The sequence below is a fragment of the Poromitra crassiceps genome (assembly GCF_964638095.1).
Source record: "Poromitra crassiceps genome assembly, chromosome: 15".
Lineage (NCBI taxonomy): Eukaryota > Metazoa > Chordata > Actinopteri > Beryciformes > Melamphaidae > Poromitra > Poromitra crassiceps.
Window position 1 is genome coordinate 32,263,173 of NC_139634.1, and position 26,586 is coordinate 32,289,758.

At 47.4% G+C, this 26,586-nt stretch overlaps 1 protein-coding gene across 1 annotated transcript in view; it reads right to left on the reverse strand.

Annotated features, from left to right (window-relative positions):
- Window positions 1-594: 594 nt before the first annotated feature.
- The window catches only part of tenm1 (teneurin transmembrane protein 1), a gene marked incomplete at both ends in the record, with an annotated part of 168,880 nt that continues 142,888 nt past the window's right edge, over window positions 595-26,586 (reverse strand). The window contains 9 exons of the mRNA XM_083651861.1: window positions 595-1,350; window positions 1,553-1,695; window positions 7,149-7,855; window positions 7,982-8,283; window positions 9,061-9,272; window positions 11,488-11,630; window positions 13,293-13,537; window positions 18,879-19,172; window positions 24,456-24,700. Of these exons, the coding sequence (XP_083507987.1) occupies window positions 595-1,350; window positions 1,553-1,695; window positions 7,149-7,855; window positions 7,982-8,283; window positions 9,061-9,272; window positions 11,488-11,630; window positions 13,293-13,537; window positions 18,879-19,172; window positions 24,456-24,700 (3,047 nt within the window). The remainder of the gene's footprint in view (window positions 1,351-1,552; window positions 1,696-7,148; window positions 7,856-7,981; window positions 8,284-9,060; window positions 9,273-11,487; window positions 11,631-13,292; window positions 13,538-18,878; window positions 19,173-24,455; window positions 24,701-26,586) is intronic.

Genomic DNA, 26,586 nt, shown 5'->3' on the forward strand with positions numbered 1-26,586 from the left:
TACAAACTACTGTTGGAGCACACCAGAGGCAGAAAACGGAGGTTTCCTTCTCTAAAGGGGAGTGTCAGAGTCAACAAGGCCTCTCTTACACAATATGTAAACGATAGTATATCCGAGGTAAACCACGTATGAACTCAAATGGCAACCAGAAAGCTCTTGATCTGAGCTCACATCAGGACAGGGATTATTCACTGGCAATCCTACTGTCTTCATTTCTAACAGTTCACTGAAGTTGAACAGAAAGGTCCAATATGATGAACAGTGTCGAGAGAGTAATGACAGTCAGTCAGTCGGTCGGTCGGTCGGTCGGTCAGTTAGTCCCAGGCAAGTCTGGATACAAAAAGCAAAGCCACAGCCAAACCACACTGCTTGTGCCACTGTTAGAAATTGGAGAAACTGGACGATAATAATAAAATACCATCATTTTGTCACGATTAAAGGCATTTGGAAATATCTTTCCCCCCCAATCTCTCTTCTTGTTCTTCTTTGTCGTCGTCTTCTTTTTTCATACAGTATAGAAACAGTAGAACAAATCAGAGTAGAGTAGAAACAGGCAGTCTTTGGTGGGGGTGGGGGGCTGCATGTGTGTCTCTGTTACCTGCCCCCCACCTCGCTCAGTGTCATGAAGTGGATGTTGGAGGGGCAGTCGGACAGCTCTGGCTGCTGCTCTATGGGCAGGGAGTAGTAGCCGTCGTAGCCCGTCACCCGCCTCCCGGACAGCAGCTGCTGTTTCTCCGCCTCGCTCCACACCCTGCTCCCTCCGTCCCCTTCCTCCACCCGCTTCCTCTCCTTCTCCCAGGCCCCCTCCACCGCTCTCCTCCGCGCCTCCTCTCGCACCCGCGCCCTCTCCTCCTCCTCGCTGCCGCCGTAGCGCACGCACAGACACAGCGCCCCCTGTTGGAGGGTGATGTCGGCGAATCGTCGAGTCCTGCCGTTCACCGTGGCACTCATCTGGGACACGCTCACGTTGACGCCGCTCTCCAGGACGCGCCCCCCGACGCCCAGGCCCAGCGCCAGGTCTTCCTCGATCGGCCGCGACTGGAGGAAGTGGTGCGTGTCGCAGCCGTGCACGGTGAAGCTCAGCCCGCTCAGGTGGACGGCGCCGTTCAAAATGGCCGCCACGCGCCGGCTGTCCTCGCTGGCCACGCCGATGACCTCGGCGCTGACGCGTCCGTGGGAGACGGCGAATCGGATGCTGGGGCCGAGGAGGGAGGGTCGGGAGCCGAAGGGAGGAGGGCGAGACGGCCGGTGGCGCGTGGAGCCCACAGGCTCCGAGACCAGAGGCAGCCTCTCCAGAGAGATGAAACTCCTCAGCTGTCTCTGCAGCTCACACTGGATCCCCAAGACCACCTGAGGGAGAACATGAGACCAAAGAAAAGAAAGAAGACAATTCACACCGAATTCTGTTAGATTCTTATCATTGAGAAGGTAGTGAGCAATGCTCATTATGAAGCTCGATCATGTGAAGTCAAAGGCTCATCTGTGAGTGGGTGAGAAGAATGACTGTGTGTGTGTATTGTAGTAGTGTACTGGGTGCTGACAGACAGCCCACCTTGCTGGAGTCCCAGTCCTGGGTCTTGGTCTGGGTCTTCATGAGTTCGTAAGCCTGCTCCATGCTGCGCACCTCAGGCTTCGGGAAGCCTGGGACAACGTTGTGAAGCTGGAAGCCAAACAGCTGCAGCCAGCTACCGATGTCTGGACACACACCACCCACGCAGGTCCACAGGTACACAGGCAAGCAGGGACACACGCACGCACGCACACACACACACACACAAACACACACACACACACACACACACACACACACACACACACACACACACACACACACACAGAAGGATGGAAAGTTAAGAAAGAGAGAAGAAACGTAACATGTTGTGCATACAGTATAATGTGGAGTTAACAATGCGCTATACTCCGAAGCGAGCAAAAGGTTATAAGGCCAAGGAAACAACTCTAGGGAATTTTTCTACGGTAAATCACACAATTTCAGTGAATAATGCATGGCAGAGATGGCTTGGCTGGAGCTGCCCAGAACAGATTCCTTTTGTAATAAACAATGTGCCTGCAGGAAAACGTGACGGTCTCAAATGAATGTTCCATTAAACAGAGGGAGAAACACCCCAACCAACATCCTCTATTCATCCTACTATAATTCGATTCCGTGTCTCTCTTTCTCTCTCTCGCTCCCTCGCCTCAGTTTCTATTTGGCTCTTGGGGAAACAGTGTGTTCCTGACAGACGAGCGGGAACCAAACATAACAGACTGTATTAAAAAACGAGATGATCAGAGACATGGCTGACTTCCTTTGTGTTGCCAGCATGTTCTGTCTGTCTCTGGCGCCCTCTCTCTCTGCCAAACAGAGGCTCACCTGTGGTTAACTGTGTGGCCTTGTTCTGTATGCCAGATGTTTTTTCCATGTAGGCGTATGTGTGTGGGAGTGAGTGCCTGAGAGTGAGAGACCTGCCTGCGTCAGTGAGAGAGACCTGCCTGCGTCAGTGTGAGAGACCTGCCTGCGTCAGTGTGAGAGGACCTGCCTGCGTCAGTGTGAGAGACCTGCCTGCGTCAGTGTGTGAGACCTGCCTGTGTCAGTCAGTGAGAGACCTGCCTGCGTCAGTGTGTGAGACCTGCCTGTGTCAGTCAGTGAGAGGACCTGCCTGCGTCAGTGTGAGAGACCTGCCTGCGTCAGTGAGAGAGACCTGCCTGTGTCAGTCAGTGAGAGGACCTGCCTGCGTCAGTGTGAGAGGACCTGCCTGCGTCAGTGTGAGAGACCTGCCTGTGTCAGTGTGAGAGGACCTGCCTGCGTCAGTGTGAGAGACCTGCCTGCGTCAGTGTGAGAGGACCTGCCTGCGTCAGTGTGAGAGACCTGCCTGCGTCAGTGTGTGAGACCTGCCTGTGTCAGTCAGTGAGAGACCTGCCTGCGTCAGTGTGAGAGACCTGCCTGCGTCAGTGTGTGAGAGACCTGCCTGCATCAGTCAGTGAGAGACCTGCCTGCGTCAGTGTGAGAGACCTGCCTGCGTCAGTGTGAGACCTGCCTGTGTCAGTGTGAGAGACCTGCCTGCGTCAGTGTGAGAGACCTGCCTGCATCAGTCAGTGAGAGACCTGCCTGTGTCAGTGTGAGAGACCTGCCTGCGTCAGTGTGAGAGACCTGCCTGCGTCAGTGTGAGAGACCTGCCTGCATCAGTCAGTGAGAGACCTGCCTGTGTCAGTGTGAGAGACCTGCCTGCATCAGTGTGAGAGACCTGCCTGCGTCAGTGTGAGAGACCTGCCTGCGTCAGTGTGAGACCTGCCTGCATCAGTGTGAGAGACCTGCCTGCGTCAGTGTGAGACCTGCCTGCATCAGTGTGAGAGACCTGCCTGCGTCAGTGTGAGAGACCTGCCTGCGTCAGTGTGAGAGACCTGCCTGCGTCAGTGTGAGAGACCTGCCTGCATCAGTGTGAGAGACCTGCCTGCGTCAGTGTGAGAGACCTGCCTGCGTCAGTGTGAGACCTGCCTGCGTCAGTGTGAGAGACCTGCCTGCGTCAGTGTGAGACCTGCCTGCGTCAGTGTGAGAGACCTGCCTGCGTCAGTGTGAGAGACCTGCCTGCGTCAGTGTGAGAGACCTGCCTGCGTCAGTGTGAGAGACCTGCCTGCGTCAGTGTGAGAGACCTGCCTGCGTCAGTGTGAGAGACCTGCCTGCGTCAGTCTGAGAGACCTGCCTGCGTCAGTGTGAGAGACCTGCCTGCGTCAGTGTGAGAGACCTGCCTGCGTCAGTGTGAGAGACCTGCCTGTGTCAGTGTGAGAGACCTGCCTGCGTCAGTGTGAGAGACCTGCCTGCGTCAGTCTGAGAGACCTGCCTGTGTCAGTGTGAGAGACCTGCCTGCGTCAGTGTGAGAGACCTGCCTGCGTCAGTCTGAGAGACCTGCCTGCGTCAGTGTGAGAGACCTGCCTGCGTCAGTCTGAGAGACCTGCCTGCGTCAGTGTGAGAGACCTGCCTGCGTCAGTGTGAGAGACCTGCCTGCGTCAGTGTGAGAGACTTGCCTGCGTCAGTGTGAGAGACCTGCCTGCGTCAGTGTGAGAGACCTGCCTGCGTCAGTGTGAGAGACTTGCCTGCGTCAGTGTGAGAGACCTGCCTGCGTCAGTGTGAGAGACTTGCCTGCGTCAGTGTGAGAGACCTGCCTGCGTCAGTGTGAGAGACCTGCCTGCGTCAGTGTGAGACCTGCCTGCGTCAGTGTGAGAGACCTGCCTGCGTCAGTGTGAGAGACCTGCCTGCGTCAGTGTGAGAGACCTGCCTGCGTCAGTGTGAGAGACCTGCCTGCGTCAGTGTGAGAGACCTGCCTGCGTCAGTCTGAGAGACCTGCCTGCGTCAGTGTGAGAGACCTGCCTGCGTCAGTCTGAGAGACCTGCCTGCGTCAGTGTGAGAGACCTGCCTGCGTCAGTGTGAGAGACCTGCCTGCGTCAGTGTGAGAGACTTGCCTGCGTCAGTGTGAGAGACCTGCCTGCGTCAGTGTGAGAGACCTGCCTGCGTCAGTGTGAGAGACTTGCCTGCGTCAGTGTGAGAGACCTGCCTGCGTCAGTGTGAGAGACCTGCCTGCGTCAGTGTGAGAGACCTGCCTGCGTCAGTGTGAGAGACTTGCCTGCGTCAGTGTGAGAGACTTGCCTGCGTCAGTGTGAGAGACTTGCCTGCGTCAGTGTGAGAGACCTGCCTGCGTCAGTGTGAGAGACTTGCCTGCGTCAGTGTGAGAGACCTGCCTGCGTCAGTGTGAGAGACTTGCCTGCGTCAGTGTGAGAGACCTGCCTGCGTCAGTGTGAGAGACCTGCCTGCGTCGGTGTGTGAGAGACCTGCCTGCGTCAGTGTGAGAGACCTGCCTGCGTCAGTGTGAGACCTGCCTGCGTCAGTGTGAGAGACCTGCCTGCGTCAGTGTGAGAGACCTGCCTGCGTCGGTGTGAGAGACCTGCCTGCGTCAGTGTGAGAGACCTGCCTGCGTCAGTGTGAGAGACCTGCCTGCGTCAGTGTGAGAGACCTGCCTGCGTCAGTGTGTGAGAGACCTGCCTGCGTCAGTGTGAGAGACCTGCCTGCGTCAGTGTGAGAGACCTGCCTGCGTCAGTGTGAGAGACTTGCCTGCGTCAGTGTGAGAGACTTGCCTGCGTCAGTGTGAGAGTACTAATGTGGCAGTTTGTATGAGTCACTCAGTGATTTCTTTTATTATGTTTTTTCTTCTTCTTTTTCCCCTCCCCATATTCTCTTGGCTAATTCCCCCTGCTGTCCCAGTCGTTGCTCTGCCCCCTCTGGCGATCTGGGGAGAGTTGTAGATGGGCACATGCTTCCTCCGATACATGTGCAGTCGCCAGCTACTTCTTTTCACCTGTCAGCGACGAGGTTCACCGACAGGATGTAGCATGTGGGAGGATCACGCTATCCCCCCCAGTTCCGCTCCCCCCGAGCAGGCACCCCCGGCTGAACAGAGGAGGCACTAGTGCAGCGACCAGGTCTCATACTTCATGGCTTCCTACCCACAGACCAGGCGGCAAGCTCAGGTTTGGACAGATGAAGCCTATGCGGAAGTGATCAAATCTGTAGTTCCTCGAATGGCCACTTGAGGCTGGCCCCAATAGGGAGTCGTTCCCCATTCCCCCAATGTTAAAACACCAGACTTTATAACATTAAGCATGATTAAGCATGTTTACAGCCTGGTTTAAAACATGGTTTTGCTCTATATAGCTAATTTCACCCTTCATAACAACTGTACGGGGGCTTAATTTTTATATAAAAAAGTTTAAAACACGCACATCCAAGCTAAATCGGGCAGGTGCAGAGCTAGAGGAGCTAACTGGAAAATGGAATAAAACAGCTCGGGCTCCAAGTTAACTGATTTAATGCACCGGCAGTAACGTTTCAGTTAAGTTAAGTTAAGTTAAGTTAGAAGTTAAGTTAAGTTAAGTTAATGCACCGGCAGTAACATTTCGAGCAGGGTGACTGCTCTTCTTCAGACCCGTGTGAGCTGATTTATTCCATTTGAATTTTTATATAACTCACCCATTTAGATTAAAATAGACAATAAAAACAACAGACAATGTTTTGGGTGTGATTGACAGGTCGCCTGTCCAGTGATCACCGATCCTGCTCATCCTGCATGAACCAATAGCAGGCGGAGCTGCAGCTCTGTGAGAAACCCCTGGTCTCGCGCGAGCTGCGCAAGAACCAAGATGGCGACGGCCACACTCCCATATTGTGGGCTTCAAAACAGGAGTCCAAAAACCAATGGGTGAAGTGACGGTGACCCATATTTTCTATACGTCTATGCCGCAGACACGGCCAATTGTGTGATTGTGTCTGGAGGAACGTCTGACCAAGCCAGAAGTACTGCTGCCAGGAATTGAACCCTGGTCTCTGCGGTGGTATGCAAGTGCTTTTACCTCTACTCTACGCTACCCAGACACCCCAGTCAGTGATTCATTGAGTGTAAAGGGCTCATTATACTCGAGCAAGGCTCCGTGAGGTGGAGCTCCGCGAGTCACGTGCGGACCTCGCGCAGGGCCAGATGCTTTTATACTCGGAAGTGATCAGCCAAGTGATCAGCATGTATTGTACAATGGTAATGGTGAGAACAGCCCGTGAAAAGTCGCAATGAAACGCTATTATACGCAGTACTGAGTGCGCTGCGCTTTCACTCTCAAAACGACCGTACATCAGCACATGAATGAATCATCAAACTTGTTTTTACTGAATAGCCGTTTCAGTTCTCAGCCCTGACAGCCTACACTCTGTGCTGCTTTTAATCTCTCTCAACCATGCTCTCAACACAACACATTTACTTGGTGAAATGACTAAAAACGAACAGTTGCAAATCAAAGTTTAGCCTACCACATGGGTCAAGAAATGTGGCTCAGTGTTCAGGGCTCAGTGACTCGAAAGCGGCCATGTTTGGAGAGAAGCCGTGCGGAGGTCGCGCTGTGAGAAAAATCTTCAGGTACACGGTGGGCGCCCTACGGAGGTAGCGCCCACATTGACGTCATTTGAGGCGTTCGGCCCTCGCTCCACCCCCGCGCCCTTCACGGCATGGTGAGTATAAAGCAGGCTTTAGTGTATGTATGAGAGTGAAGAGGCGTGTGTGTGTGTGTGTGTGTGTGTGTGTGTGTGTGTGTGTGTGTGTGCGCGAGCACACCTGTAGTAAACTGGGTCACCTCCTCCACTCTCCCGACAGGACAGTTATTCTTGAAGGCGTACAAGTTGAATGGCCTGGGCTCCTTACTGAGCTCCTCCCACAGCTCGTGATTGGGCGAGGTCCATCGGCCCGCTAGCGTGTCATAGTCCCGCCTGCCCAAATGGACCAGTCGGGTGAGAGGGTCGTACAAGCCTCCGTGGAAACCGATGACCAGCTGGAAGTCGGGGTTGGTGTCCTGGTAGACCTCTCCATAGGGCGTGTAGAGGATCTCTTTGACCAGCCGCCCCCTGCTGGAGAACACCGCCCTCGGGGTCCCTACGCTGTCACAGGCTACATAGTACTCCTCCCCGCTGCTCAGCTCCATGGCGATGAGGTGTCCCTGCAGGTCGTAGTACAGGGACGTGATCAGGTTGCTGCTGTGGTTGTACAGGTGACTGACCCGGGTGGGCTGCGACAGGTCGGCGTAGAAGAACTGCAGCTGCTGGCCCTGGCTGGTCCTGGTGGCCACGCGACGGCCCAGCCCGTCGTAGCGGTACCACACGCTGCGCTCCGACACGCGGTTGAAGACGCGGGTCAGCAGGCCGTTGGAGTTGTAGTCAAAGAGGTCGTTTGCCCGTTGGCGGAGGAAGCCGTCGTCATCCACGCTGTACTGTAGCTCGCCGAGGCGAGTGATGCGGTCTCTCTGGTCGTAACGGAGCGGAGTCAGTCTGCAAACCAACCAGACAGAAGGATCAATACAGGCCTTCACATGTGCCACTGCTGAAATGAGGCTATGTTTAATATGTGAACGTTAGTATGATGAAATACACTTCCCATGATGCCACATTACTAACCTAGCGCTGGTGCCATGGCTGAGCAGGTTGATGTTTCCGTTGAGGTCATAGCTATAACGCCACTGGGGTCGCTCGTTAACCGAGGCACTTTGCAGCTGGCTGTCCGCGTCGTACTCGTAGGTGTACCGCGTCACGTTGCTGTCCACGCCCACTCTGATGTCACAGGTGGTGGTGCGTCCGGCAGAGTCGTACTGGATGGTCATCCAGTAGGCGATGGACTTGAGGATCTCATATTGCACCTCCACCACTTGGCCGTAAGAGTTGAACACCTTGGTGTGCTTCATCAGGTGGGTGGTGATCACCTGGACAGCCACAGACAAGATGGATTAGACACACCTAAGCAATACATGCACCTAAAAGATGACACCTAGCTTTATGCAGCATTTAAAGTTGACGAGCTCAAAAGTCTGGATACTCTACACTGTTACCTTATCAAAGATCGAACGTCACTTCTTTCTTTCTTTTTTACAGCTGAATACGAAATCAAAATGTTGGATGAAATACAAAACAGAGATCTTGGTCATCGCCCAGGCCAAGTTTCAAAGAGTATTAGTCAATACCTCCGTTAGCAGGAAATATGAAACCATCTGCTAGCAATCTTGGTGTTGTGTTTGATCCAAATCTGAAATTAGTTCAGTCTTGTTTTCTAAACTAAGAAATATTGCCCAAATCAATTCAGCACTGCCCAAGACCATTGCAGAGCAAATCGCCCACGCTCTCATCTCTTCCTGCCTGGATTACTGTAACTCCATATTTTCTCGTTTCAATTTTGTTTCGTTTGTTTATATTGCGTTTATTGTTGAGTGTCTGTTTCCATTTTTATAAATTGTATTTTTTTACTTGCTGTTTTCATGCTGTGTACTATTATGCATATTTATTATCCACTGTGAAGCACTTTGTGAGAAGTGCTATATAAATAAAGTAAGTAAAGTAAAAGGCCATTAGCCTGCAGCTCGAAAGATTTACTTGTTTGAACACAGCAGCAAAGAAGAAGAGATTATAGGCTTAGACTCATAACAAGTTATGCCCTCGTGGTATGATAATGAAAGTGCTTCCACAGGTAGGTGTAGTCTGCCTACCTGGTTGAGGTCGTAGAAGATGACGCTGAACTTGCCAAACTGCTCGACCCGTCCCGACACGTCCACATAGCGGTACAGGTCTATGGGCAGAGGGGTCTCGTTGATGACCGCCTGCATGCTGGTCACTCGGAAGTTGTTGTAGCTGTAGTCAAACCTGGCATTGACCAAGCCCTCCTCGCTGAAGCGGAAGATCTGCCGACTCGTCAGAGGACCTTTATCAGAGGAATCATAGTGGATTTGTGTAGGAAATGCATAGAGATTCAAGTTTCACTAACAGCACTCTGCACATGAGCTCAAATACAAATACGCCCATTCACACATGCACAAACCACACACATATGCACACGCAGGCGAGCAAGCAGCAAACACACACGCACACACACTTCACAATTGGTCATTATGCCAGCGACACCATGCTTACCTAATTAATTCAAATCAAGGACTAATTCAACATCATTAACACAGACACACACAGAGCAATCCATTCAATCTTAACTATCCTCACAGCTCTACGGCATTTCCAGTGGTGACCTTTAATACGGAGAGATAATGAAATCTAAAGACAATAGCCAATGTGCTCCTTAATGTCAGAACATCAACTTTAACAACACCATTCATCACCTCTGCTGCTAGCCGCTCCAGCTCATCCTCCATTTGGAGGGAAAAAAAGGACTGCGAATGAAACACCATTATGCTGGCTATTTGAGATGACTCTGATTGCAGTTAAAATGACTAAGTGTCTCGCTTTGGAGACCGTAAAGAGCTGGATCAGCGTTGCATCTTCTCTTTTTATTTTCTGCGGAATGTTGATTCTAAACCTGTGCTAATGGGAAGACGGGGCACAGGCACTGAGAGTGCGGCGGAGGCTTTTCTGCAGCCCTGAGGGACCTGGCAGTCTGCTCGTCTCGCTTCTCTAGCTGTCACTTTCCCGGGCTGTCATCGTCCCTTACTTTCCTGTTCCTCTCCCTCGCCCACCTTCTCTATCCCCGTCTCTGCTTTTTGTGCCTGTACTCCTGCTTCTCTCCTCTCAAGGGACAATTACCACTATCTCTCCTCTGTGAGGCTCCGTTTGTTCTGCTGAAATGAGATCAGTTAAAGGAAGGTGAGAGTCCATTCACAGGGAGGGCAAAGTGATAAACACACGCGCGCGCGCGCACACCCACACGCGCACACCCACAGCTGGGCCAAGCAGATTAGTGACACCTGACCATGGTGAGCCAATCGCAGAGCCAAGTGAAGGGAACCAATGGCAAAGATGAGAGCACACTGAAGGACTCGGGAAAGACTCGGGAACTTGAGGGAATTGATGAACTGTGTTAACAATGGCAGTATCCCACTTTATCTGCTGCTAGATCTGAACGGCCCCCCTGATGGTCATACCATTACTGGCTAATACCCAGTAGCTGAGCAATTTATGAGGTGCATTGTGCTTCTAACTAATTTTCCATATCAGAAGTGAAACTATTGTCAGATTAATTGGTTTATGATTGGTGGCCCCGGGTAAGAATCACTGGTTCACTGGCACACACAGATATGCACATATGCAACCTAGACTAGTATTTATGCACACAACAATGATAACTTATACAAATACACACACGCACGCAATCTCTCTCTCTCTCTTACACACACACACACACACACACACACACACACACACGTGCACACACACACACACACACACACACGTGCACACCTTTTGTTCATATTCAGTTGTTTACTTTGTTCAGTAGTTGGCTTTGATCATGCATCTTGGTTATGGAGGTGGGGGAGAGATTGCAGCAGCAGAGTGGTCTCATATTTACTTCTGTGGTAGACCGCCTTCTCTTCCACCCTGACATACTCGGCTCTATTCAAACCTCTAACTGTGAGTCAGTCCTCCAGCAAGTAACACTGCTAAATCGAAACCCAACTAGCGAGCCTGATACCACTCAAGAAATCTGGCTCTTGGCTCAAACAGCTGCATGATTGCGCATTCTTGTCAAAGTGAAAATGCTTTGTTATATTTATTTTGCTTATGGTAGTCCCTTTTAAATAATGCATTTAAAAATGACTCACTGCATATTGTAAATATTTTATGTTTGTGGGTTTTGATCCTTTAGTGTGAATGTACTGTGAGTGGATAAATATACCTGTCTGTCTGTAACATGTACTGTGAGTGGATTAATATACCTGTAAAGAAAAAGAAAGTTTGCACACTGCAGGGCTCCAATTTAGAGTGTTTTATTCACACCGGTGATAACGTTTCGGGCAGCACCCTGCCCTTCCTCAGACAAAATGACATTAGACAGACGCCATCTTAAGTACCTAAGATGGCCTCTGTCCAATGTCATTTTTGACATGTCACATGACATGACATGACATGACACGTCTGTCTGTCTGTCTGTCTGTCTGTCTGTAACATGTACTGTGAGTGGATAAATATACCTGTCTGTCTGTATCGTATAGAGCTGATGAAGCCGTTGTGGGTGAGGTGAATGGTCTTGACAGTGCCGGAGGCATCGTCGTAGGTGAAGGTCACTAGAGTGGAGTCGTACACCACCTCCGAGAGCCGCGCTGCTGGTGTATACCTTGAAAAACAGAACATTATCACAGCTGATTTGAATAATTATTGGTTGTTTTCAGTCATCCTTCATAAACAGGATTTTAAAAAATCACTACGCTATTTTAACAAACTACGCACGCTCAATTCCTAGGCTCGCCCGCTGCGCGGCCTCGCCTGCCCTGCAGCTCGCCGAGCTGGCCCTGCAGCTCGACCGCTGTGCAGGGCTCACTTGCTCCCTCGCCCACCCTGCAGCTCGCCCGCTGTTGCGGGCTCACTTCAAGCTTCAATACTTTATTGCCATTCAACATCGTTAATAGGAATTGGATGACATCACTGATGACAATTAGGGCAATCACCTAATTAAAAAATCTGCCTCCGTCAGGTCACCCGCACAGCCCAGGGGCAGAAGCCATCGTCTCTGTCTGGTTCCTCCCTGATTCTACCTACTTCTTCTTTTTGGTGTTTTATGGAGTTATTGTGATAACTGAAGTTCAGGAACACAAGCCCACACCTGCTACTCCCCACCCACCATGTAATCACCTGCACCTCACTAATTCAGTCACCTGCGCTCTATCAATTCAATCACCTCACTGATTCATTCACCTGTGTGCATCTCCGACTGGACCGTCGCTCACCTCCAGGCGATGATGACATCATCATTGATGATATCATCACTGAGGGCAATAATTAGGGCAATGAGGGCAATAATTAGGGCAATTCTGCCCTAATTAAAACATCTGGCTCCGTCAGGTCACCCGCACGAGTGCTCTTTACACCCCCGGAAAGTATCAGCCCGATCGCACGTAACACGGCATAGCTGTGGCCGGCACAAAAATTTAAACAGAGAACAGACAGACATTGCCCACATTGCCAAATTTATATAGATAGATGGTATTGCTTTAACACTTTATTTTACCAGTATTTTACAGTACATTTTGAGTAAAGTCAACAAGTAAACATGCTGTCCAACACAAATGATCAATCAGGAACAAGTTGCATCATCTCTCAGAAGTTTGATCATAACCAGATCGGCTGGTGTAGCAGTTATGGCCTTTCAAAATCTGTAGCGATGTGTAATCTCAAGGCCAATAAGTGTAAATGTTTTGAACACCAGAACACAGTCCCAAAATGCATTGTGCCTCCAGGTTTTGTGAAAAGCAGACCACTGGTGTCTGAGATACAGTAGTATGATGAAACACATTTTGACCTTTTAATTGTATAGTGGCCTCATTATTCTAATCAGTGTAATTATTGTAAAGCAGGTTTCATGTCAGTTGGACGTATATAGGAAGGTATTGGAAGGCCTTTCAGTCTTTGAAATGTCGACCTTTAATTATAATGGTTTAATTATAAAGGCATCGGGCCGATCAGCGTGAGGCTTCTAAACACCCGACTACAGGGCTGAAATTCATCATCCCTCCAAGTTTGGTCATAATCAGACCAGTGGTGTCTGAGACGTCACCTGATTTGATTGCAACAATAAAAACCAACACTTGCTCCGGTCATATTTCAATGATAAGCGCATTCCTCCATACTGTAGATAATACTGCGTCCTGTCTCCATACTGTAGATAATACTGCGTCCTGTCTCCATACTGTAGATAATACTGCGTCCTGTCTCCATACCTGTAGATAATACTGCGTCCTGTCTCCATACCTGTAGATAATACTGCGTCCTGTCTCCATACCTGTAGATAATACTGCGTCCTGTCCCCAAGTACTGAGTCCTCAGCAGCCGCCCATCGAGGCTGTAGTCCTGCAGGAAGGGGGCGTGGCTGTCTGGGGGCATGTAGATGTTCCTGTAGTAGCCTATGGACAGTAGCGACTGCAGGGTGTGTCTCACCATGCTAGGCATTGTCACGGCCACCAGGCGGTCCGTCTGGTCGTACTCAAACACATAGCGCCGCTGGCTGTGCAGGAGCAGCATGATGGACTGCAAGAACACAGACACATGTAATGAGTTGGAATACCTTTGAGCTGGAGTTTGCGTTTCCATTTGGGTGTGTTTTATTTTCTATTTTCACTGTCTTGTTGGTATTTCCAAACATAATTTGTATTTCCAAAGAGAGAACAACCTTGATTTTAGCTGGATGATCACTACATTTGTGAGTTTATGCAATGGGTTTTATAAACCCAAGCGTTTTTAGAATGTTTTCTTGTGTTACAGGACTGTTTATTCAAATGAAGTAAAAACATGAAGATCACTAGAATTGGAGTCACAAGGTTTTCATCCTATCACCAACAATTTGGTTTTCAATTAAAAAATGTGTTAAATTATTTTTCAGACAAGATTAGATTGATTTATGTTAATTTAGAAATGGTTTGTTAGGTTTTATTTGATTTAGTTTCAGTGTTATTAGTAAGGGCCAAACACAATGTGTTTGGAGTAGCTATTTGTCATGTCCAAAATTAAAAAGGTTATACAAAAATACTTTTCTATTGGAGTGTTAATATCTGAAGTGTAATACCAAAGCATTAATAATACATTCATTTCTGGATGGTTCTCTACTATAATCTGATTTATCGTCTCATTTTGTCCTGGACACAAAAAATTTCACTAAAAATATATCAGGCTGAATATTTTATTCAATTAATTTTGGACAAAGACATTATACTTTCTGTTAACTTTCAGCTTCGTCACACACTTAATTTTGTTATTTTTATTTCGGTTTAGGCATGAATGAAGGAAGGTATGTGGTTGAGTGCTGCTCAGTAGCGGAGCGTATATGCCGGGGCAGGGGGTGCGGCGGGCCCACAGGCCCACCCATCACAAGGGGCCCACTGTGGGCCCACCTTTGGGGAAATCCGCCTGACTGAACATGCATTTTTGTTGCTTACTCAGTGCCGGTCTGCCCTATAGCCTACGCTCACTACACAGCTTGTGTAAGGCCCCCAACACTGTAAAGGCCCCGCAAAATAATAATAATAAATAATAATTGAGCAAAGGAACTTGCATTGATCAGAAGTGACAACTAATCGATCCATTGCAACACCAGTGCACAGCAATCCTGCCATTTTGGCCTGGAGGAGACACCTCTGATTGGCTGCCACGGTTCTGTGCTGTTGTCCCATTGTCCAAAATCGGCGCTGTCAAAAGCAAATGTGTCAACTCTTACCTCTTGCCTGCAACACTCTTTCGGGTGCCCTAGACTCCCTCCCCCAAAGTGTTTAGTTTAGCATGCGTCAATGTAAATAGTAGCTACTACATGCCAAGTTTGCTGACTGACTGCATGAAAGATGAAGCGGATTTATCCCTCTGACAATAAAAAGGAGGAGAAAAAAACGTGAAAGTGAACTGCGACAAACAGCGGTCAGGTAGGCGAAACGTGTTCACTCACTCAGTCACCATGCACTGTTGCACTGTCAATGGTTTGTTGTTGTGACTTCTGCAACGTAGCGTTAAGTTGATGCGCTAACGCAGCTTGTAGGTTAATGTATATCTCTCTAGTCTGTTTGTGAGTGTTTGCTTTTGCTAACCTAGCTAGCTGCAAAATGACACTAGCATTTAGCAACTTGTGGAGACCAGGCAGAAAAAAATAAGACTGGATCATTGCACGCCTGATGGATGGATGGATAGATGGGTGGGTAGACACTAGACAGACAGACAGACAGACAGACAGACAGACAACAGATAGATAGATAATAGATAGACAGACAGATAGATAGCTATATTCACATTTAGTGGTGGTGCACAAAAAGACGCAATAACAGGAAAACAGAAACAATAACAAGGCCCAAAAATGCATTGACAATATAAACACACAACATTTAGTGAGTCTATCAGACTCAGTCAAGGTAGTTAAAAGTCTGGACTACTGCATGATGGAAAGCAATGGATTGACATTGACTAAATAGCTATTGATTAAATATTAAATTCAAAATGTTGGGCATACTGGGCAATATGGATGCACATTGCTCACTAAATAATGACCATCAAGTATTGCAGCCAAGCCATATAAATAATATTTTATATTTGAACATGTATAACAGGAAATCTGGGGGAGAACAGTTTGAACTGCAGGGTTAGATGGAACTGATAAATATAATAATAGTGTTGTTCTATAATTTACAGGTTCTACACTTAGGTTTGTCAGTAAAGGAGATGCTGGATCATCAGCCAGAGTCAGTGCAAGCACAGATTAAGTTGATCCACAGCCACCTCATCCAGTACTAACAAAGACCCAGTACAGTCAGCTTCAGCAAGTACCAACAAAGAGCTGGTACAGCTTCAGATTGTAGTGGGACTGGGAGCACTGAGGTGTCAGGTGTGACTGTGTCACAGTGAGTGAAACTAGTACCAACCAAATCTATTTATGATGCGACCACAGAGACCATCATGCCATCGCTCAGCACGAGTTTCCGTAGTGTCTAGACCAATGGCGTAGCTACGGGTGTGCCTGGGTGTGCCAGTGCCACCCACACAGGCAGCTGGCACACCCAAAAGAAATGGGGGAAAAATATTTTTCTTTTGTTTGTTTGTCTGCAAAACACATCAGCTGTCATGCGCAGCCTGTCATGCGTAAGTGTCCGACTGTCCGCTATGCCTCTGTGCCCCAGAGCATCATGGGAAACTAGCTAAGTTATCTAGTAAAGTAAACAAATGCAGCCGCAGCGCCAAATCAAGAAGACATGAAACTGAGCTCGCTTTTAAGCTTTTTCGACAAAGGCAAGAAACGTCGCATTGACGAGGAAAAAATGACTCGTCGCCCTCCTCCCCCTCAACAAGTGCGGCTTGTAGTGCACCCGTTCCCGCACCTGTATTGGTGGTGGACAGTGGAGAGACAGATGATGATGAAGATGGTTCAGCCGAAACAATGACTTTAATAACAGTGGGGGACGCAGCCAAAAACACACCGGTGGTTTGTGCAGCAGCAGAGTCAGAGGACACTAACGCTACAGATCTCTCTGCAGTAGACGAACCTGCATGCCAACCAAACTTGCGTTCTTTCCAGACTAGAACACTCTTTTGAAAAAGTAGGTGAGACTTTTTTGAGATACCAAAGTGGTTTTACATGTTGCCAAAAAATACAATTTACCGTAAATTCCGGACTATAAGCCGCGGCTTTTTTCCCGTTTTTTGGCCCCTGCGGCTTATATAACGGTGCGTCTTATCTATGGATTTTTTCAGAAAAAAAAAAAAAAAAAAAAAAAAATCTCTCTTTTTTAGCACTCTTTCTAACTATAAATCCACTTCTGTTTTAATTTCCTCTCTTGCCCTCTTTTCACCACACCGCGGACACTGTGTGCACTGTAAAAATAAACAACGGTGGTGTTGTGTTATGTTGTTTTGTTGAAATGTTACGGTAATACGGTAAATGGGAGCTTCCTCAAACAGCCATCTCTTTCCCGACAATCCCCTCTGTGCGTGACCACTTACATATGGTAATTACGGTAAGCAAACGGCCACAAGCCCATCAACTCCCTCCCCCGACTACCAGGAGAAAATCACAAACTTCGGCGAATTCACACAAAGGAAGATCAAGGAATATTCCATCGAACCGGAGCAGATCATAAATATGGATGAAGTGCCTTTGACGTTCGACCTGCCACTCACTCGGACTGTTAACAAGAAGCGCCCTGGAGGATTCTTTCACCAAAAAAAAGCTTTGCTCGTTCTCGACAGCATGAGAACGAGCAGTAGATGATCATGAGGTGGTTTTTCAGACGTGTCGATATAGCAGTTTATCGCAAAAGTGTAATGGAAACACATTTTTCGCATTTGCACGTCATGTGACCCATATTATCCCTTGGAAAAGGAGCGGAAAATAAGTTTGGTAAGTAAGGTTCGATAGCCGTGTCAAAACCTCCGCAGCAAGTGGAAAACTTTGAAGCAACGCTACCTAGCAGAAAGACGAGTGTTGTGCAAAAGCGTAGCCGGGCAAATTAGATAATGTTTAATGGCAGAAATCGGTCCATGGTGACAGCAGGCTGCCTGTGTGCGCGCATTTGGCACAGCGGCGAGATGAGAGGATGAAAAGCACACACTGGTGCGGTGGTGCTGTCTGAAGTGAATACAGTGACTGTGAGTAGGCTAATACATTGCACACGTTTCAGGTGCAATTATAGAACCAAATCAGCCTTTTCCCCCCTCCATCTCTAAATCGGACCAGTTGTAGGCTATTAGGCTACCTTTTTTCCTCTGCCTGTCGCGCTGACTGCATTCACGCAGCCAGCAACATTTTGCGACTCATTTTCTTTTGAATTGATAATCAGGCTCGTTTATATGCATTGTAACTTCATGTTGGGATTTCCATTGACCATTGGTTGGATTTGAGCATGCAGGGGACGGGATATGGGGCAGATCCCCGTGCGTAATCACTGTGGCAGCTGCTGCAACGGGGAATCACTCAAACGCAACTTCAATGGAAACGCCTACAAGTCGCAATTGTACATTGTCGAAGTTGTAGAAATATCGCAATTCTTTTGCGAAAAACTGTAATGGAAACACAGCTATAGATGAAGAGGAGTTCGTTGGTTTTGAGTGACAATGAAGGAGAGAGGAGAGTGGTTGACGAAGCCACCCTGAACCTGTTCGTTTCCGACACTGAAGATGAGGACTTTGGTGGTTTCAGTACGCAGGAAGAAGAGGAAGACGAGCATTAGTGACTTGACTTCTCTGGTTACAGGTTTGCTGCACATATAGCCTATTGTTGTGTGATTTTGTCTGGGGATTAGTGACCTGACTTTTGTTTTGTTTTGTTGAAATGTTAATAAATGGGAGCTTCCCCAAACAGCCATCGCTTTCCCGACATTCCTCTCTGTGCACGAACCCTTTCATATGGTAATTAAACATCAAAACACCCGCGGCTTATAGTCCGGTGCGGCTTATAGAAGAAAAAAATAGTCAATTTTGGTCCCGCGGCTTATACACCGGTGCGTCTTATAGTCCGGAATTTACGGTAATTGACTGCTTCTACCTGATAATAATGAGTGCGAAAAGGAGCAAACATTGATGGTTATGGTCATATGGTCCTATCTTCATATTCTTCTAAATCTGGCTTGAAAAGGCCCACATTTTTTGGTTCGCCCCCTGGCACACCCTGTCTTTCTGTGGCACACCCAATGTACCAAGTCTGGCTACGCCAGTGGTCTAGACGCTAGCCCCCTCTCTACTTTACAAACTCTGCGGAGGTGCTACTCATGTGTGAAAGCAACATGCCTCATGTCTGAAAGGGTACACTTCACGTATCATCCGGGGCAGGCTCAGTGGGGAGCAACCCTCACCTGATCCGGAGTTCATCTGTGAAAGTAGCTATAGCGTCTAGTAGCTTTACCCTGTCCACATAGGTGTAGCTCCAGATCTTGCCGTTGACCCAGGCTCTCGACACCACCCTGTCGTTCTCGTACTCCATCCTCTCGGACCACTCTCCGCGGTGGATGGCTGACAGCAGTCCTCCGCTGGAGTAGCTGATGTTGACCTCAGTGTACTTGCTGCTGGGGGACCAGACCACAGGACGGCCCAGCAGGTCATACTGGATGTGGAGGGTGAACTTTCGGTGGTCGTCATAGATCTTCCCCACCCTGGTGCTCTGGTCAAAGTCTATGGATAGCAAGTTCCTGTTATGCGCCTGAAGAGAGAAAAGCAAAACAAAAACCGCAGCAAGGCCATGTCAGCTAGAGAGAGGATGTGGAGAGAAGAAAGTCAAATACAATAAATAGGCTTATGCCGATTTTCGATAATATCGAATATCGCAATATTTGCCAAATATCGCAATAAAAGAAAAAGTAAATTTACGTAATTTTTTTGCAGTCTGCCCTGCTGCCGACCCTCATTTCACTGCTTACTGTACATTATTGGTACTACCTCTCAGTCCTTTATTTATTCATACTATTCATACTACTAATCATAATATGTAATGTATGTACCTGAAACCTAAAATACAATATCTTTAAAAAGAAAAAGAAAAAAAGAGAGAAACGGACGATAATATCGTGTATCGCGATGTTTGGGTGGGACTATATCACAGTATTACAATTTTGGACATCGCCCAAGCCTAAAAGACAACAAAGGTGACTTTTAAACTTTAGTGCTTCAAGGTTCAAGGTTCAAGTTTATTATTTGTCCAAAGAGGGCGACTTGTCCTGCAGAAAGCATAAAAACCACATAGTAAAACATGCACAAAAACATAAAAAAACTAAAACAAATATACTGTACGTACAACAACTTACCATACAAGTAAGTGTCTACCATAATCCATCAGGACATAAGCATTTCCTATTTATTTATTGATCTTTATCGTCATATTGATTACCTGTATAAATAAGGCTGCAGACATAAATCTTCCTAGAAATAAAGCAACCTGTCTCAGACCACAGATGGTATTATATTATTTTAGATGAATGACTTGTGACATCCAGCGCAAACCAGGTCTTCTTCATTCAGGTTTAAATTGCTTTGTGAACAAATGAGGAACCGAGCGCCGGGGATTTCTAATTAATTCGCATGCGTTAAACGAGTTGTCTCGTCAAATATCCTGTTTGTGTGGCGTAGGTTCTGGGAAGGAGGGAGGGAAGGAGTGTGATAGTTCACATATGAATGCAGGGAAAGTACGTCTGAAAGGTTCTGAGTCATTTGGCCTATCACCTAACCCCAAATGACATCCATTCATCACTGCAAAAACATCTAGCATGTTTGTGCTGCAGCACTGTTCCCACTGCTTCACAGATTGATGCTCCATAAACATCTAGCATGTTTCTGCTGCAGCACTGTTCCCACTGCTTCACAGATTGATGCTCCATAAACATCTAGCATGTTTGTGCTGCAGCACTGTTCCCACTGCTTCACAGATTGATGCTCCATAAACATCTAGCATGTTTGTGCTGCAGCACTGTTCCCACTGCTTCACAGATTGATGCTCCATAAACATCTAGCATGTTTCTGCTGCAGCACTGTTCCCACTGCTTCACAGATTGATGCTCCATAAACATCTAGCATGTTTGTGCTGCAGCACTGTTCCCACTGCTTCACAGATTGATGCTCCATAAACATCTAGCATGTTTCTGCTGCAGCACTGTTCCCACTGCTTCACAGATTGATGCTCCATAAACATCTAGCATGTTTCTGCTGCAGCACTGTTCCCACTGCTTCACAGATTGATGCTCCATAAACATCTAGCATGTTTCTGCTGCAGCACTGTTCCCACTGCTTCACAGATTGATGCTCCATAAACATCTAGCATGTTTCTGCTGCAGCACTGTTCCCACTGCTTCACAGATTGATGCTCCATAAACATCTAGCATGTTTCTGCTGCAGCACTGTTCCCACTGCTTCACAGATTGATGCTCCATAAACATCTAGCATGTTTCTGCTGCAGCACTGTTCCCACTGCTTCACAGATTGATGCTCCATAAACATCTAGCATGTTTGTGCTGCAGCACTGTTCCCACTGCTTCACAGATTGATGCTCCATAAACATCTAGCATGTTTCTGCTGCAGCACTGTTCCCACTGCTTCACAGATTGATGCTCCATAAACATCTAGCATGTTTCTGCTGCAGCACTGTTCCCACTGCTTCACAGATTGATGCTCCATAAACATCTAGCATGTTTCTGCTGCAGCACTGTTCCCACTGCTTCACAGATTGATGCTCCATAAACATCTAGCATGTTTGTGCTGCAGCACTGTTCCCACTGCTTCACAGATTGATGCTCCATAAACATCTAGCATGTTTGTGCTGCAGCACTGTTCCCACTGCTTCACAGATTGATGCTCCATAAACATCTAGCATGTTTGTGCTGCAGCACTGTTCCCACTGCTTCACAGATTGATGCTCCATAAACATCTAGCATGTTTGTGCTGCAGCACTGTTCCCACTGCTTCACAGATTGATGCTCCATAAACATCTAGCATGTTTGTGCTGCAGCACTGTTCCCACTGCTTCACAGATTGATGCTCCATAAACATCTAGCATGTTTGTGCTGCAGCACTGTTCCCACTGCTTCACAGATTGATGCTCCATAAACATCTAGCATGTTTGTGCTGCAGCACTGTTCCCACTGCTTCACAGATTGATGCTCCATAAACATCTAGCATGTTTGTGCTGCAGCACTGTTCCCACTGCTTCACAGATTGATGCTCCATAAACATCTAGCATGTTTGTGCTGCAGCACTGTTCCCACTGCTTCACAGATTGATGCTCCATAAACATCTAGCATGTTTGTGCTGCAGCACTGTTCCCACTGCTTCACAGATTGATGCTCCATAAACATCTAGCATGTTTGTGCTGCAGCACTGTTCCCACTGCTTCACAGATTGATGCTCCATAAACATCTAGCATGTTTGTGCTGCAGCACTGTTCCCACTGCTTCACAGATTGATGCTCCATAAACATCTAGCATGTTTCTGCTGCAGCACTGTTCCCACTGCTTCACAGATTGATGCTCCATAAACATCTAGCATGTTTGTGCTGCAGCACTGTTCCCACTGCTTCACAGATTGATGCTCCATAAACATCTAGCATGTTTGTGCTGCAGCACTGTTCCCACTGCTTCACAGATTGATGCTCCATAAACATCTAGCATGTTTGTGCTGCAGCACTGTTCCCACTGCTTCACAGATTGATGCTCCATAAACATCTAGCATGTTTGTGCTGCAGCACTGTTCCCACTGCTTCACAGATTGATGCTCCATAAACATCTAGCATGTTTGTGCTGCAGCACTGTTCCCACTGCTTCACAGATTGATGCTCCATAAACATCTAGCATGTTTGTGCTGCAGCACTGTTCCCACTGCTTCACAGATTGATGCTCCATAAACATCTAGCATGTGTATGCTGCAGCACTGTTCCCACTGCTTCACAGATTGATGCTCCATAAACATCTAGCATGTTTCTGCTGCAGCACTGTTCCCACTGCTTCACAGATTGATGCTCCATAAACATCTAGCATGTTTCTGCTGCAGCACTGTTCCCACTGCTTCACAGATTGATGCTCCATAAACATCTAGCATGTTTCTGCTGCAGCACTGTTCCCACTGCTTCACAGATTGATGCTCCATAAACATCTAGCATGTTTCTGCTGCAGCACTGTTCCCACTGCTTCACAGATTGATGCTCCATAAACATCTAGCATGTTTCTGCTGCAGCACTGTTCCCACTGCTTCACAGATTGATGCTCCATAAACATCTAGCATGTTTGTGCTGCAGCACTGTTCCCACTGCTTCACAGATTGATGCTCCATATGGCTCAAAACAAATGGAAGGTCAAAGTGCACGCATTTGGATACACTGCACTGCCATTTCTGTGGCAGTTTATGGAAGAGTGTATAAAGTAGGTCAGACTGTATGACTGTTATTATTTGTATATATATATATATATATATTTGTATATATGTGTGTATGAACATATATGGTTTATTGAGAATGTAAATAGTATAAAAGTGGAAGTCAATTGATTAAGAATGTGAACTGTGGACTGGGGGTAGGACTAAATAAGTACAGTGTACTTCATCCTACTCCTTTTCGGACCTCGTTGCTGTCACGTATTCTGATTATTATTGTTTATTTATTTTTCGTTTTCTTTTCTTTCTTTTTTTTCACTTATAAATATATATATTTTGTAACATTGATACTACTTGTGTATATATATATATTACTATTTCTTTTTGAAAGTCCGAAATAAAGCTTTCATTCATTCATTCATTACCTTGGTTCATATGCTCAGCCTAGTTCTAACCTGTGTTTTGAACTGATGTAATTGGATTTATTTTACAGGTCAGTTTGCTCGTATACTGAAGGCCCACACGCACAGGGAGCCAATCTTGACGCTCGTCATTTGACGCGCATCAATTTCTGCCCCTATAGCGCACTGCAAGCGTCAGATCTGAAATGTATACACCACAGAATGACAGAACCATCACTATTTGGGGGAAAAGGCCACTCATTTACAGTATATGTAATCAGGCACAATTGACCGAGTAAAAAAAAGTTGTTATAACGTAGTTTTGAGCCCCTGTCATAAGCCTCTTCTAAACATGAACTGCGGATTATAACCGTAGAATCAGGTCTCCGACTATCCGCCACAGTTACCCTGCTAGACATGCCTCAATAAATCGCGTAATCACTTTCTAAACATGGGGAGAAGCTCCCGCGTGGTTTGGATCACAGTGCTGCTGCCTACTGCAGAGGAAAGGAAGGCTACAAAATAGGCTACAATTCTCTCCTCTGGATCAATATGTTTCGAATGCATTTATTCCTCTAGTATTCTTCTCAGAGATCGACTTCGCAGCAGGGAATATAGCCTTTCGTTCGGCACGTCATTCTGGGCAAGCTTGGGATAGAGGCTGTTGGATCATCCTACCTGTCTGTCGGTCTGCTGTGCAGAGGGGGAGAGAAAAAAGGCAGCGCTGCGGGGGGAAATTATGCAATTCTGTCCAAACTTATTCTAATCTCATCATGACAGGATAGGCTATGTTTTGCTAGTCAAGGCACTTTGACACGCGTCAGAACGCTCTTGGTGCGTGTTCCACTGTTTAAAACAATGGGTGGGCTTCCAAACGCTGGGATCTGACGCTCCCTGTGCGTGTGGGCCTTAAGGCTAATTTCATGTACTAGGCAACTCGCGTGCGACGCACGCTCGATTCCTAGGCTCGCCCGCCCTGCAGCTCGCCGTGCTGGCCCTGCAGCTCGCTGTGCGGGCTCCCTTGGCCGCCCTACAGCTCGCCCACTGTGCGGGCTCACTTGCTCTATGACATCACTGATGACATCATCACGGTTTCAGCCCGATCGCACGTAAAACGCCAGAGCTGTGGCCGGCACAAAAGGTGAAACAGACAGAGAAACATTGCCCACATGCTCCCTTTTATATGTGTAGATGTATTATGAGTATGAGGGTTGGGTGTTTCGGCAAATTACCCTGAGCCTGCGTTCATAAGTGCTGTAGTTGGTCTTGGCTTGCTCCTTCCTCTGTCTCCACTCTATCAGGCTGGGGGCGTGGTCTCCCGGCAGGCTGATGTTGCAGCGGCTGGCTGTGGGGCTGACTCCTCCCCCGACACCTCCCGGGAGGAGGGGCTCCGTGCTGAGTGACAGCTCCATCCCACTCGCCAGCGACACAAGGAACGACCCATCTGCGCTCACTCGGTATGAACTCTGAGCGTGGTCTGGCCGTCGATCATGCATCATAAGCAGCGCACGCACGCACGCATGCAGGAACACACAGACACACACACAGACACACACACACACACACACACACACACACACACACACACAGGATGAAGAATGCAATAACAACTTAAGTGTCAAAACCATCAGCCACTGTCTCTCAACAACAAGGAAGCCGTGAATTACAACTGCTTTCACTAATCTGGCTCATTGTGTGTAGTGATTGCTCTAATCTCATAATGCATATTGTATGTGTTATTGCATCTTTAGGAAAATGTAAACTATACGGCACGACTGACCAATTTGGGGCCCGTGGGCCAAACTTTGTTTTGGCCCTCCATGGTTCTGAAAGAAAACAAATTGTGGGCAAGTCTTTCAGAGGCTGTGGCGGGCTCACTTTTTAAAGCTAGCTTGATGATACTTTAACAATATGAAACTAGAAGACCTATTTTAGATTTTGAATCTAAAATAAAAATTGTCTATAGAATAATAGAATTTAATGTCATTAATTTCACATAACATCAGCATTTATTTTTGGCCCACGGCCATCCATCCAGATTAATGTTGGCCGTTCATAGGAAAGAATTTGGGCACCTCTGCTATACAGAAATAAAGAAAGAGAGAGATGTACAGAAAGAGAGAGAGAGAGAGAGAGAGAGAGAGAGAGAGAGAGAGAGAGAGCGAGCGAGAGAGCGAGCACTGGCCACTTTCTTCTCTATTTCCTGACAGCACGTACGTACGCGCTTCAGAGCTTTTCACACCTTTGCAAACTTTTCACATAAACTGTTCTTTCATGTCCCCTTACAGCTTCTCACGTGACTAAAAGGTGTTAAAGACAATGTAGGCGTGTCAAGCTCGTTTTGTCCTATGTCTCTGTCCTTAGTTTCCCATATTGAAAAAGAATAAAAGTAAATAACAAAGAATAGACAACATTTTAATCCTGATCAATATGTCTAAACTGGTCGGGTGTCGGAGGGCACTCTGTCTCATGCCTTCTGGTCCTGCCCTTTACTGACCCGATTTTGGGCCAAAATATTTGATTGGTACTCTAAGGCCTACAAAATAACCCTTCAGCCGGAGGCAGAACTCGCCATCTTCGGCTGCTCGGAGTCCTCTCTGAACTTCCCTACAGCTGTGCAGCAGTCTCTGTCACAGGGGACAATTGTTGCCAAGAAACTCATTCTGCAGAAATGGAAGTCCCCCGCTCCACCCTCTTTTCAGTTGTGGTTGGCAGACATGATCTCTGTTATACGAATGGAGAGACTCAGGTTCTTAGGGACCAACTCACCTGGGAGATTTTTGGGACCCGTTTCTGGCCTACCTTGACGAGGTTAGGGGTGATGGGTGACTCGCCCGGCCGGTCTCTCTCCCTCGTGTGGGATCTCACTCATTTATATACAGTATCTATATATATTTACAAGCATAATTTATATATATTTACAAGCTGTATGTAACTGGTGGCACTAGTGTATGTATGTTTTTTCTTTCTTTTCTTTTACTGTATCTGAGTTTGCTCGGTTTTTTTTTCTGTGTTCTAAAAATTTAAATTGCTAAATAAAATATGATAAAAAGTCTAAACTGGATATTTTGCTCCCATTCCCTCCACCAATGGAGGCTGCGTGCTCATTCTGTGGGTGTGGTTAGTGTTGCTCCTGAAACAGGGAAAAGACACCGTGGATTGATGGGTGCTGGTCATTCTTGGATGTGCGCGTGTTTGAACTCTTTCTCGGCAGCTCTGTCATACCGTAACATGACGTACGTGTGTGTTGTGTGTGCCACTGTGTATGTGTTGTGTGTGCCAGTGTGTGTGTTTGAACAGTTCTTCCTCTCCCTGCAGTCCTGTCATTGTGACAACTGCTAGAAAGCAATTAAAGGGAACGAC